Source organism: Trypanosoma equiperdum (assembly GCF_001457755.1).
Source record: "Trypanosoma equiperdum strain OVI genome assembly, contig: ctg_97, whole genome shotgun sequence".
Lineage (NCBI taxonomy): Eukaryota > Euglenozoa > Kinetoplastea > Trypanosomatida > Trypanosomatidae > Trypanosoma > Trypanosoma equiperdum.
In genome coordinates this window covers 40226-52635 of record NW_027124953.1, presented here as the reverse complement: position 1 = coordinate 52635, position 12410 = coordinate 40226, and the positions used below count along the sequence as shown (strand labels likewise).

At 49.4% G+C, this 12410-nt stretch overlaps 4 protein-coding genes across 4 annotated transcripts; all 4 read left to right on the top strand.

The window, feature by feature from the left end:
- Window positions 1-585: 585 nt before the first annotated feature.
- On the top strand, window positions 586-6081 carry TEOVI_000464800 (ubiquitin ligase, putative; the record flags this gene model as incomplete). The annotated part of the gene is made up of 1 exon (XM_067227451.1): window positions 586-6081. One exon carries the CDS (start codon window positions 586-588, stop codon window positions 6079-6081), a length of 5496 nt encoding a protein of 1831 aa, XP_067083552.1.
- Window positions 6082-7692: 1611 nt separating this feature from the next.
- On the top strand, window positions 7693-8475 carry TEOVI_000464700 (uncharacterized protein; the record flags this gene model as incomplete). Its single annotated transcript, XM_067227450.1, has 1 exon — window positions 7693-8475. One exon carries the CDS (start codon window positions 7693-7695, stop codon window positions 8473-8475), a length of 783 nt encoding a protein of 260 aa, XP_067083551.1.
- Window positions 8476-8944: 469 nt separating this feature from the next.
- On the top strand, window positions 8945-9778 carry TEOVI_000464600 (cleavage and polyadenylation specificity factor 30 kDa subunit; the record flags this gene model as incomplete). The annotated part of the gene is made up of 1 exon (XM_067227449.1): window positions 8945-9778. The coding sequence occupies one exon, from the start codon at window positions 8945-8947 to the stop codon at window positions 9776-9778; it is 834 nt and encodes a 277-aa protein (XP_067083550.1).
- Window positions 9779-10092: 314 nt separating this feature from the next.
- On the top strand, window positions 10093-11142 carry TEOVI_000464500 (uncharacterized protein; the record flags this gene model as incomplete). The annotated part of the gene is made up of 1 exon (XM_067227448.1): window positions 10093-11142. One exon carries the CDS (start codon window positions 10093-10095, stop codon window positions 11140-11142), a length of 1050 nt encoding a protein of 349 aa, XP_067083549.1.
- Window positions 11143-12410: the final 1268 nt, after the last annotated feature.

Sequence of the window (12410 nt, the reverse complement as noted above, 5' to 3'; positions counted from 1 at the left end):
GATGGGAGAGAATGTGTCCGCTTTAGTAAATGCCTTTCTTGTCTTTTTACCTTTGGTGGACAATTGATTTCAATATTAGTGCTTAGAGTGCCCTCACCTGACAAATATTTACACGCTATGCTTGATGGCAGTTTCTATGTGTGAGGGTGGTGAAAGGGAAATGTGTAAGAGGCATACCATTTTGCACTTTTGCACCTGTCAGGTTCCCATTGTTTTTCCCTTTGACTTGTTTTAGTTTTTCCATTTCGTAATGCCATAGTGGAGGGACGGTTGCAATTATTGCGACTACCCTTTTTGTGCTGATAGTTACACGATGGCAATGTATTGTGCGCGTTGGTTGGGATGTCCACTTCTTTCCACTGTTTCGTTTCGTTATTTTAAGGTGGTTATGAGTTGTAGGGGGCTATTGGGTTCTGTTCACATATTTTTTCTTTTTCATTTTTTATTTTGTTTTCATTTTTGTTTTTTCTTGAAAGCTTCTTTTTATATTATAATTTTTTGTTTGTTTTGTGTTCTGCACGTCTTTATCCTTTTTTTTTTGCTTTTGTAAAAAGGTTTTTTTTTAAAAATAAGTTTTGTGTAGCTATGGCGTTGTCAGGCTTTGCATCTGTGCAGAATCCGATGGATCCGAGGAAGTGGACTTCTGGAACCCTTTTGGAGTACCTGCAGCTTCATGAAATTTTCACTGGTATGGAGTGGGAAAGTCATACCGTTGGGAAGGAGGAACGTTTGCTGTTGGTGCGTGCAGTCAGGGATGATCTTGATCGTTTCTATCATATGGGTGGTGACGCGTCGGGGTTAGTGCCTCTGGAAAATGTTCTGGAAACTGATCCAAAAATTCTTCTGAGGTGCCGCGTTCCTCCAGGAGCTGCTACGTTGCTCAGGCAATACCCCCAAAAGCTGGGTGATACTGTCAACGCGGGACTTGAAATGTTGATGGAGGAGAGAACCAAATATAGTTCCCCTGCTGCATGGAAGTGCACCAGCAATGCTCTGCCAATGGTGGAGTGGTGGCTGGGTCTCACTGTTGATGAAGAAGGAGAAAAAATGATACGAGAGGAGACGGGGTTTCGTGTTTGCGGTCGTTCTTTTCAACCTGGGGAAATACTTGTGTTTTGCAAGGATTGCGCCTCAGATTGTTCGTGTGTGATGTGTAGTGACTGTTTCAAGAGTTCTCCATGCATTAATCATAATTATGTCGTGCGGCAGTGCTTGATTGGTGGGGGTATGTGTGACTGTGGTGACCCGTCTGCGTGGAAAACTGCTTCTTTTTGCACACGACATAGGGGATTTCAGAGTTCGGCGGATCCTGCTGCCGATATGGACTGTACTAAGCGACAGTGGCTTGAGGTGTTGTCGCGTGGTCTTGTACTATACATTACGACGATTGTTGGCGCACAGGCGGAATACCAATGCAATAGTAACAGTAGTGATGATCAATTGGCAAGGATGCAGTGGTTTGATCGAGCACTTCGTCGGATAGCTGACATTGCACTGCTTCTTTCGGCCAGTGGTGACGGACCCCGACGTGTGCTGTGCCATAGCCTTATGGAGAAGGCGCTCGTATCCCGGCGTGTTGAGTGCGTAGCGGATGGAAAAAGGCTGGAGGAGATGCGTCACCTTTCTTGCATGGAAGAATTATTTTTATATGGGTTTGAAATCCCCAAGTTATCCCGTTTTTCCATTTGGGAACGCTCTATTCTTTGGTTATTCAACAACACCCTCTGTGACCCGCTGATCCGCGTCCCCTTTGCGGAGCTTCTTTTAAAGTACGGGGAACGAGGCGCCACGAGGAGGGAGTTACATGTTGCAACGCTCAGCGTTCAGGTCTTTACATCCAGTGATGTTGTGGACAGCCTTTTACTGCGGGAGCCACATCCAAAGTGGGAAAGTGTGCTCAAGGGAGAAACAATTCTTCATCGGCTTATCTCTTGCCTGTTGTATTGCAGTTGTGAGACCATGAATGTGAGAAACGCTTCCCCACAAGAGGTCTCGAGGGCAGTCAGGTGTTGTAGGTGGATGACAGAAGTGTTGTGTGTGACACAGAACACTTGTGCAATCGTTGTGTCGCGCCAACTTTATCGCGGCTGGTGCAGGTTACTCACGATTAATGGGAGTGCTAGTATGGTGTTTCGAAGGACATCAGTGGGCGAGTCAGACGGGGGCAGTGTGGAAACGGACTGTGCTATGAATATAGAGTTAGAGCTGCAGCAAATGTTTCACCGTATAGCGAATATGGCCCGCGACGTAGCGGTGTCGTTGCACGCGGGCGAGTTGTTAATTCCGCCCCGCCTGTTGGAAAGTCTTTCGTCTTCCTCGTGGTGTGGTGCATTGGACCCCGCTGTTGAGAGCAGCAAGCGTCGTGACATGCTTGAAGGGTTTTCCGTACAGGGTGGATCAGCACTGTTGGTCGGAGGCGGTGGGGTTGGGTGTAACGTAACTTGTCGAGAGTACATGCGTGAGCTAATGAGAGAGTGTATGGTGGCCATTAACGCCCTTCTCCAAGAAAAGCGGGGCGGGTTTTCCCCAAAGGAAGTAATTTCTGTGGACGCAGATGGGAAGCCACTACTGGAACGATATGACTTGCTAGATAAAAAATCACCTAATCCAACATCGTTTGTGCTTCCGCACATGCGATTCTTCGCAGAAATAGTGAAGTCGTGGATGAAGGTACAAAAGCGAATTGAAGAAAGCGGGGCGGAAGTTGAACAGGGGTCATTCGTCTCTCTTCTTTCGGAGTTGTTTGCGGAAACAGAAGCGAGGGCAGATTATTGGATTGATGAGCTTCTCATGCCATTGGTCCTGCTCTGCCAACATGAGCAAGGTCTTTGGCATGGTGAGCGCTTTGAGTTGTCAAGGCGTTGCGAGTGTTACGTTGCTTGCAGTACACTCATGATCGAAGCAGACGTGTGCATGATGCAACTGCTTATGCTTTTGGTCCCCACAGAGACGTTTGCAGCTCAGTTGCTGAATCGGTTCATGTTCTCTAAGGAGAATCGTGCGTTGGGTTACACCGGCTTTTTGAGGCTTGTCCTCACACTTTGTGTACAGGACTGCAGTTTACTAATTAATAATAAGGCTGATTTAGTCTTCGCATTGAAACGGCGGTTACTGCACGTCATTGCAGGGGACCGCGGTCACTCCCTTGACGACCTGGAGAGGGTAGCCAGTGAGTTGGAACATGCTTTACCCGGCATCAACCTTGATGAATTGCTTCCATTAATTTTTAGAGAAGTGACCACGACAGTGAAAAGCCGGAAGAGGGCGGTGGTTCAGTTCAAGGATGTTTGCACGTGGCGGTCGTACATAAACCTTTATCATCCATCACTTCGGGACCACCATTTACCTGATATGTGCGATCTCTACGACCGTTTAGTGCGGAGGAAGCGGATGGGAACCGACAGTGGGGGGGAGGGAGACTCTAACGATGCACCGGCGGTGTTCCCTCCACCTAACATACGATGGGTTGAAGTGACTGAGCGGCCTGAGGAAGGGTCGTGGGAGGCTCGTCGTGCCGCCGTATTCCGTGACAAGGTGTTTCTACTGCTACAGGATCCTTGTGTGCTTAGCGTTGCCATACGTGCAGTTCACGGATACATGTTTGACGGGCTGGAGGGCTGTTCGGGGTCTGAGGGGACGGTAAGTATCATTACGTTGGCGCATGCCATCTCTTTGCTGTACCTTGCAATGAGGGCATGCACAATCATTGGTGCTGGTGCGTCAGGTGGATCTGCTGCTACTGTGGTGGATTGGGATGCGGTTGGTAAGTTTCATAAAAAAAATTCATCCCCACCAATACACGCTCCGCAACAACTCAACCAGCTGCTCGGTGTGGAAGGTCTTCTCAACGCGAGGAACCTTAAGGAAGCCCTTGAAGTTCCTGTGGAAGCGGATTTAGTTTTTGGGGCGGGCCGTTCACCGGTGTCGACAGCGTCCGCGACTACAACAGTGGATGCGCTACGCAAACTACGCACCCGTTTCCGTGAGGTAACGAAGGATATATTTGGTATTGTTGGAATGGTAGAGTTTATACTTCAAGGCATGAGTGAACCTTCCCTTTCGGTTGGGGCAGACAAGCCAGCGGTTGGGGAGTCGCAGCGTGGAGAGGGTGAGTGCTGCCGACCGGACGTCAAGGGGAAGCAGTCAGCGCTTTTGAAGCGTATGAAAGCGATTAACGCGAAGAAAAGTTTTGCCATGCTCTCTGATCCTTCGAGGTTTGGCTTTTATGCAACACAAGACGCACCTGCACCGGGTGTGAAACCTTCTGTGTGTGAAGGTGGCAGCCATTCTTCGGTGGCCAACCCAATACTGCAGCGTATCCGAAGCATGGATTGTTGCATATGCCGGGATCATGCGAGGGGATCGCTTGCTCTTTTCGGAAACGTTTCTGTGTCTGATGTGCTTGACCGCCTTCGATTTGACGACACAGGGGTCGACTCCCACCAGCAACAACCTCAAAAGCGCAAGCTAAGCACTCATTTTTACCTCTGTGGACATGCCGCCCACATGAGTTGTGTGAAGAGGATATTTGGTCGAATGGCCTCCACTTTGCAAAACACGCCAGACATGGACCGGTTGCCTGCAGCGGTTACTCGCAACGATTTCAGCTGTCCAATGTGCCTCATGGTTTGCACCACGCTCTGCCCGTGCCCCGTGCCACCTGCGAATGTGGCGACGGGAGAGGCATCTTCCCTGTTTGAGATGGTACGGGAGAGTTCGTTACGTGCTGTCAGCTCTGACGAGGCCGCCCGAGGTGCACTGCAGAGTTTGTGGTGTGACATTTCTAGCGTAGCTGTTACCAATTCTTCCTGTGATGGCAGCGGGAATGAATCGCGGAGTGTGCGGAAGCAACCGCGGGACGAAAATAAGAACATTCGAGAGGTTGTCGAGGTTGCTCGAAGTGTTCGTGCGCAAATGTGCGTAGCGCTCGAGTGGGTGAAGGTTGGAGGTGCTGTGCTGTACAATGAGCTGCTCACCCTCCTCTCCCTCATGATATCACTGGAGCCAATATTACTTGAAGGGACTATTTCCCATGCTTGTGCGGAACTTTCCTGTCACGATGTTGATGATAATTTTTGCGTACTTATTCTAAATGCACTACTGCATCCCTCAGACGCGGCAGAGTACGTGGCTCAGTACACGACACTCTTACTGCATTCGAGTGATTTCTCTGCCCTCACCTCGGGGCCCGTCGACGATGATGGCCAAGGCGCTCACAGTGGACTTCTTATGTCTGTATGGCGTGAGTTGGGGTGCCTTACGCTTCTCAAGGCGTTGCTGACCGACAATACACCATCTGAGGTGGTACAGATCGGTGACGATAAGGTTGTATTCATTCCGTTTCAGTCGGAAGAGCTTGCAACGTTGGAGGGTCAGAGCCAAGCTGTTTTCACCATGTTGTGCTATTTGTTGCAGAAACCGCTTCAAAACTGCGAGTGGGGACATACAAAAGCCTCGGAGGCCTTGGTCTCGCTAATTCACAAAGCGGTCTCGGAAGGGAATGAGAAGATGATCAAAGGAACCCCGCTTAGTTTACTGCACCGTTGCCGCGACGTGTCTCTTCTTGATGACGCGCCTCGTTTCAAACCGTTGGGTGTTGTGTATGAAGGGGCCTTATTGTGGAAGCGGTTCTTAATGAATCGTGTGTTGCACCTTCCTGATGCCCACGCCCAATTACTCCTCAGCCTCAACCCCAATGAACCTTGTAGCATGTGTGGCGATACAGAAGGGAATCGTCTCCTGTGCTGCTTCTGTGGCAAACTCTTTTGCTTGAGACCATCACAAAGGCCACCGGAGCTTTACATTCATGCCCTCTCGTGTGGCAGTGGCCTTGGTGTTTACATGAGTCCCGAAGACAATCGTATATACGTGCTCGAAACTAGAAGGTCTCAAGTTGTTGTTCTAGCGGGTCCTTACGCCGACGAGTATGGTCGACCTGCAGTGCGTGGCTACACCTCGCGCCAGTTAACCCTTAATGACGACTTGGCGCATTTTTTGCTTTCCTTGTGGATTCGGTCGAGGTGGAATGTGGAGTTTACTGTGGTCAGTGAAATGAAGCGGCGGGACCTTCGACTCCTTTAAAAACGTGCTGGAATGTGCCAGTGCCGGTACGGGCACATAAACGATGAGGAAGGGAGATGTATACGCGTGTATGTATATGTGTGTGTGCGTCGTTGTTGTTGTTGATGTGTGTATGCTTAATTTACGTGTCGTATCGAATGTGCTATTGGCTGTTGAATGGTTCATATCATTATTTGCCGTGGCGGGACGCGATTAGGGTATTTAGTGGTGGATCGGAGAGACTCGTCCCAGAAAAGAGTCGGCAAAATGACAAACGGATGAGGCTGCATTGAGCCATTCCGCATGGAGGTATCACAATGCAGCGCAACAGCAACGTTATAAATGCGCAATCATGCGCAAATGTATACGCTATTTTATACACCGTATGTGCTGTGTGCCGCCTCCTTGATGTGTAGGGGTAACCGTGGGGAACTGTATGGGTCGTTGGCGGGTGGTGTTTTGCCTCTCACCATAAAGTTTGTGTTCGTTCATTACTGCATTTTCTTTCGCCTCTGAAAGCGAATTTTGAATACTTGAAGTTGATGAAGGGGAGGAGTGCAAACAAATAAGTGATTAGTCATACGAATGATGGATGTGATAACAGTGGTTGCAGACGCTGCCGCAGCATACTCGGCTCGTATTCCACCTTATTTTCTCCATCACTTTTTTCAATAGTTTGTAGAAAGAGTGCAGAGATGTGTCGGTGAGATAGTGACGTTAACTGCAATTGTGCCTATCGTGTCTGCACATGTGTTTATATTTACCTTCCCGAACACATATGATTTGGAAGGAGCGAGAGAGGGGGGCTTTTATTATGCTCCTCCCCTAAAAAAGAAAGGTGCCAATTGCTACCCCACCAGCGTTCGCTCTTCCCTACATCTGACTTTAAGGTACACGTCTGAACAGATAGTGGGCAAGTCCATAGTGGTAGAACACCCCTCTCGCAACTTGGTCACACCTAATTAACTTTTGCCACTATGGCCTCCAAAGCGTTCGATATTTATATGTCCGAATGCCATCTTTTATCCCGGTTTCGCCCAAATCATTTAATCGTCCTCCTCTTTCTTTCTCACTCTTCCTCTTGCGTGTTTCTCTTTTAATTTTCTTTTCAAAGCCAGATTTAGTCGGGCATATATATATATATATATATATTAGTTTATTCACTTTGCCTTTCCTATCGACACTTTCCATAGACTCTTGCTCTACCTTTACGCTTTTTTGACGAACTCCTGCGGTTGTGGGGGGGAGGGGGGTGACCTCAGGTGTGCTGGTACCAGTTTCTTTTTACTCGGACTCGTCTACGTCAAGCATAGGTAATCGCAGCACCGTGAAGGAAAATCTGAAAGTGAGTGGTCGCCGTTTTTGACAGCTTACTGCATTAAGGACGTAGTGACGAACATATTTAGTGTGGCCTAGCGGAGGTAAGAGAAGGAGTGAAGGCTGGCGTTCTTGCCTTGTGTAGAGGACGACCGGCTGCGGCCACGGCACCACGATCCACATGCAAACGTTCTGGCCACCGCCAGGCGCCTAGTGTTTCTGCACGGCAATGTTGACAGCGCATACAAATTGATCGAGCGGCACACATTAGCGGCTTCGTCGGTTGCGGTGCAGCGTGACTGGCAAGAGGCCTCCATGACAATTTTGTCTTTGCACGGCCGCAACGGTGCCGACGCCCAGAAATGGTTTGAAAGTGGCCTTTTGCCATTCCCAGGTGGTCAGAAGTCCTTCGAGATGGTATCAGTTATGCCCGCATTGGTGTACCACCACTGTATGTTGTATTGGGCGAAGCTGGGCTGTGCAGCGCTACTGCAGGAGGGGTCTGTCGAAATGACGGGAAAGGCGGGGAGTGAGACGCTGATGTTTGTCGTGAGGAACATATGTTGTATCCAGATTGCGGAGTCGCCGCGATGTTTGCCAAATTGGCGGTTGCTGGATAGGGTGTTGGATGAGTTGTTGAAGCGGTTAGATTTTGTTGCAAACTGCGAGGATGGCGTCTGGTCTTTCGCCAGCACGACAATGAGACGCATGCAGTGTTACCTCCGATCAAACATCATACGATACCTCGAGGTCCGAGACCGCCCACTTGAGGGTCAGTGTGGGCTGCTTCGTTATCGAGGTGCATTTGATTGTGCAATAAACGGCGTTAACAGCAGTGGTGCTTCCGGCATGGGCGGTTGCCAAACGACAGATGAGGTGCATGTTGAAGTGTTGTCTGCGGAGACTCTCCGCAGCGCAGTTCAGGTGATGTGCGGATGTGATGGGGTGAAAGTCCCTTGCGGGGATTCATCCGGTGGGGTTAAGGACGGTGCCGATGCTCTTGCGGATTTGGAGCTGGAGGAATTTTTCTGCCGCTATTTCCTTTGCAGTGCTCCGGCAGCGTTTGATCAACCCACTAAACCGACTGTAAGGGAATGATTTTTATCGTCGTGCATTCTTAAAAAGAACAGAGGGCTTGTGGAGTTCGGTTGTGTGCTTCCGGCATCGTTTAAGTGGTTGTAGAGGGTGCTTCTGCTATTATCTGGCTTTTTCGCTCTTTTTTTAATTCGCTTCCTGTTTGCCCGCTACCACGGCTGGCCGCTGTTTGTGAACTCACTTCTCTGGAACTGCAAAGAGTTGCGCAGCGGAGGCTCGAACAACCTCCGTTAATTTCTCACATTCCCACCTCTAAACTCGCTGTTGCTTATTTCTCCATCTCTTTCGCATGTGGTTGCTGTTGAGTGGACAGTGCGCGTGGACTGTGCATTGTTTCTTCCTTCAACCCTTTCCTCTTTTCCACCTGAGCGAAAGTAGTAGTTTGTAGCAGAGGGTAAAGGGTGGAAGCAGCAGGAGGGGGTACCACTTGATTATCCCCTGCATCACCCTTATTCAGTTACGGTGGTTCGTCATGTTTACTGACAACGCTGCCCACACGTCACTTGCCTTCGAGGATACCCTTCCAGTCGAGGCCCCCGCTACGGCGAAGCGGTCTGAAATTTGTCAGCCGTTCCAACATGGCAAGTGTCGAAACGGTGCGGCGTGCCCTGAGCGGCATGTTCTCTCCCAATTTAAGTCCATGCGTTTGGAGGTCTGCAAGCATTGGCTTCGCGGCGCCTGCGTGAACGGTGAAAATTGTGTATATTTGCATGAATACGACGATCGTTATGTCCCTGCATGTGCCTTTTATCAGCGTCTCGGTGAATGTTCCAATCCGGAGTGTCCATTCCAGCACGTCGTGCAGGTGGAGCGGCAGCCGGAATGCGCCGCTTACCGCCGAGGTTTTTGTCCATTAGGTCCCAAGTGCCGGCTGCGGCACGTCTTCCGCCCACCGTGTGTCTTTTACCTCACAGGATTTTGTCCGTTGGGGCCGAAGTGTGCTTTGGGCCACCCCGTACAGCAGCTTTACAACCGTAATGACGTTAGTGAGCGGCTGCGGCAGCGGATGCTGATCGAGCGGGCAGACGATCCATCTTTCAACAAAAATGCCACATGTTACCGTTGCTTTGATCCGGGGCATCTGTCACCTAACTGTCCGGGTATGCAAAGTGGTTTGCTCCGGCGGTTGCTGATGGCTCTCCAGGAACCTGGAGAACAGTTGTACTTCCAGAGCGATGGACGTGCCGCGCGGAAGTGCTGCTTTTTCTGTGGAGAAGAGGGGCATGAGGTCCGTGACTGCCCCAAGAAGCAGAAACCCCAACAATGGGGAGGCCACCGTCGTGGTGATGCAACGGGAAGGCAGTAAGCTTTGGGAAATGGGTTCTCCCCCGTACGTGAAGGCACACGTCGCATCCACGAACTGCGTCTGTATGCATCATTTTATTGCAACAGGTTCATGCAGGCACAGATACGAAGGTTCTTTCAGTTCATGTCGGGAGTAAAGATCGCGCCCCCTTCTCTGCTACCACGTGCAGCGGTCTTCCCGCGTTTTCGTCTGCAGGTTACTCTGATGCTCTCTGTCAGTCGATTTTCCTGTTACTTTTATTTCTGTTACCTTTTTTTCTTGTTTGTTTTTGCTCTTCTCTCCATCAACAGACTCCCCTCACTATTTTTTTTTTGATGAGACGCACCTGCTGTGTTTACCGTCGGGTACTGCGTCGCCATTGGGCCAATACCACCGTTACCGAGGGCCCTTCACAATTGTCATCAATGCAATCCGCTGTTTCACTGAGTGGCGGCATGTGTGGGGAGGCGAGCTCGCTTGCCATGCAATTGCTGCGCAGGCATCGGCAGCAACAACATGAGCGTGCGCACGATTCCACACACTCATATAATCATGAGCCCGCTGTGAGTCCATTGTCTGGTTATGGCAAAACTGCTGTGATTCAGAGGCTGGCGCGGTTAACTAATGTGGAAGACGTTGGGACGGAGGCGCTTTTGAGGGCAACAGATGATGAATGGGAGAGTCGCATAGCTTTGGAGCGTGCCCCTACCAGACTTGGGGCACTGCGACGGTTGCAGTCCAGCGCATCGGGAAAATCGGTTTCGCGTCGTCGCAGCCGGGCCACCCGCGGCCTTGCGGGAAAAGAGGAGGATATTGGAGATGATAGATCATTGGTGGGGTTTGACAGCGTGCCCAGGCGATATGACGCCGTAGTTCCGAGCGGTAATGTACCCGACGCAGTCTCTGCAGCGGCTGCTTCTAAAAGTTGGAAAATGAACCTTGTGGCGAATCTAACTCGTAGCGGTACCCTTCGCGGGGTTACGGCATGGAATGAGCGATGTGAGCGCCAACATGAGTGGCAGCGGGTGCGGGAATTTATGTTTTCCGGTCGTGGGGATTCCACTAGGGTCGATTTACGTTGCCAACCAGAACATTCAAGGAGGGACAACTCTGAGAGTGCGGTGTTGTGTCCCAGTACCAAAGGGTTTTATACATCTCTTGCATTCCACCGCTACTGCCGCAGCTTCGGAAGCGGTAAAATTTCTTCTGAAGCCTTTATGATTGATCCGGCGCTGTATTATGTGCTGGGGAATTTGAACACGACTGCTGACGAGTCTCTGGAGGAGGTTCATAAAAAGGCGGAGGAGCTGCATCACCGCTACAACAACGAGTGCCACATGCGGACCGACACCGTAAAAGAAAATACGGGTTTGTGTCGTGTGTGAAGCTTCATCAGAATGTTGGTTCGATGATATGAGTCTAGTTTCTACTGCACATTTCTCCATTAGGTTAAAAACATTCTCGTCGTTTTTTTTTTAATTTTTTGGGCATGCTGCACCACTGTGGAGCTTAAATGCTCACCCACCCATATGCTTGTTGCTGGAGCGACGATGGATTTTGCGGCGGGTGAAACCCATGCGCGCACATAGAGTTTTTTTTTTGAGCGCAAAACACATAGAGAAAAAATGAATGTCCAACTGTTGTTGAGTGAGAGAGAGAGAGACGTGCTTCCTGCTGGTCAAATAAAGCCGAATCAAATGGAAGGGGAGGAAATAAAAAAGAAGTGAAGATGTGGGGAATGAATTACGAGGTGCCGTAACCGACCATATACTTATTTATATATTCTTGTTTGCTTGCATGACAAGGACGTCACTGAACCCAGGGTTGTGCTATGCGGTGCTTTCTTTTTGTTTTCTCTACCTTCCACAAATTACTCTCTCTCTCCGTGTGTGTGTGTGTGTGTGTGCTGTTATTATTTGTGATTCCACTCCTTTCCAGCACTTCTGCAGGATCCCGTCTTGCTACCTTCTGATTCCTAACTGCTTCACTTCTTTGGTTTTGTTTTATTTCGTATTCCTTCATTTACAAGGCTTGCTCTTTTTCTTTTTTTTGCATTAGTTCAGCAGCGCCTGTACTGCGTTTCAGTGGCAGAGGGAAGTTGCTGCCACTGAAACGCACCTCGTCAAAGACGCGTAATTATAAACAAAAGGAAGGAAAACGAAATAAAAACGAAACCAAAGAAGTGCGCGTGCCGGAAATAATAATAAAAAAAAGAAGGCAGTGAAACTCACTATAAGTTTGTTGTAAAGTTTTTCATTCCCCCAACCATCATCTTTTTTTTTCTTTCTGTCGGACAGGCGTCTGTAGATTTCAAGGGTTAATACAAATAGTAATTTCAATCTTTCAAAAAAAAAAGGGGGGGGGGAAAGAAAGGGGAAATAACCAATTAAAAAGGCAAAGGGAAGGAAAGAAGGGGGCGGGGACGTGGCTCAAGTAGCACTCCGAAGCGTTTTTTTCCCCCTGGGTTGGGATATTTCCCCTTGTGGAAGAGCGTTTCTGTTTTTATTTTTATTATTAGTTTTAGTTCCTCCGTTTCGTCTGTTCATACGCTATAGAATATTTATTGGCTCGTGTGAAGGCATCGCTTCGTGTGACTGGAGCTTCTAGGGTTTGGAAGGTGGTGGTGGTGGTGGTGGTGGTGGTGGCTCATTTA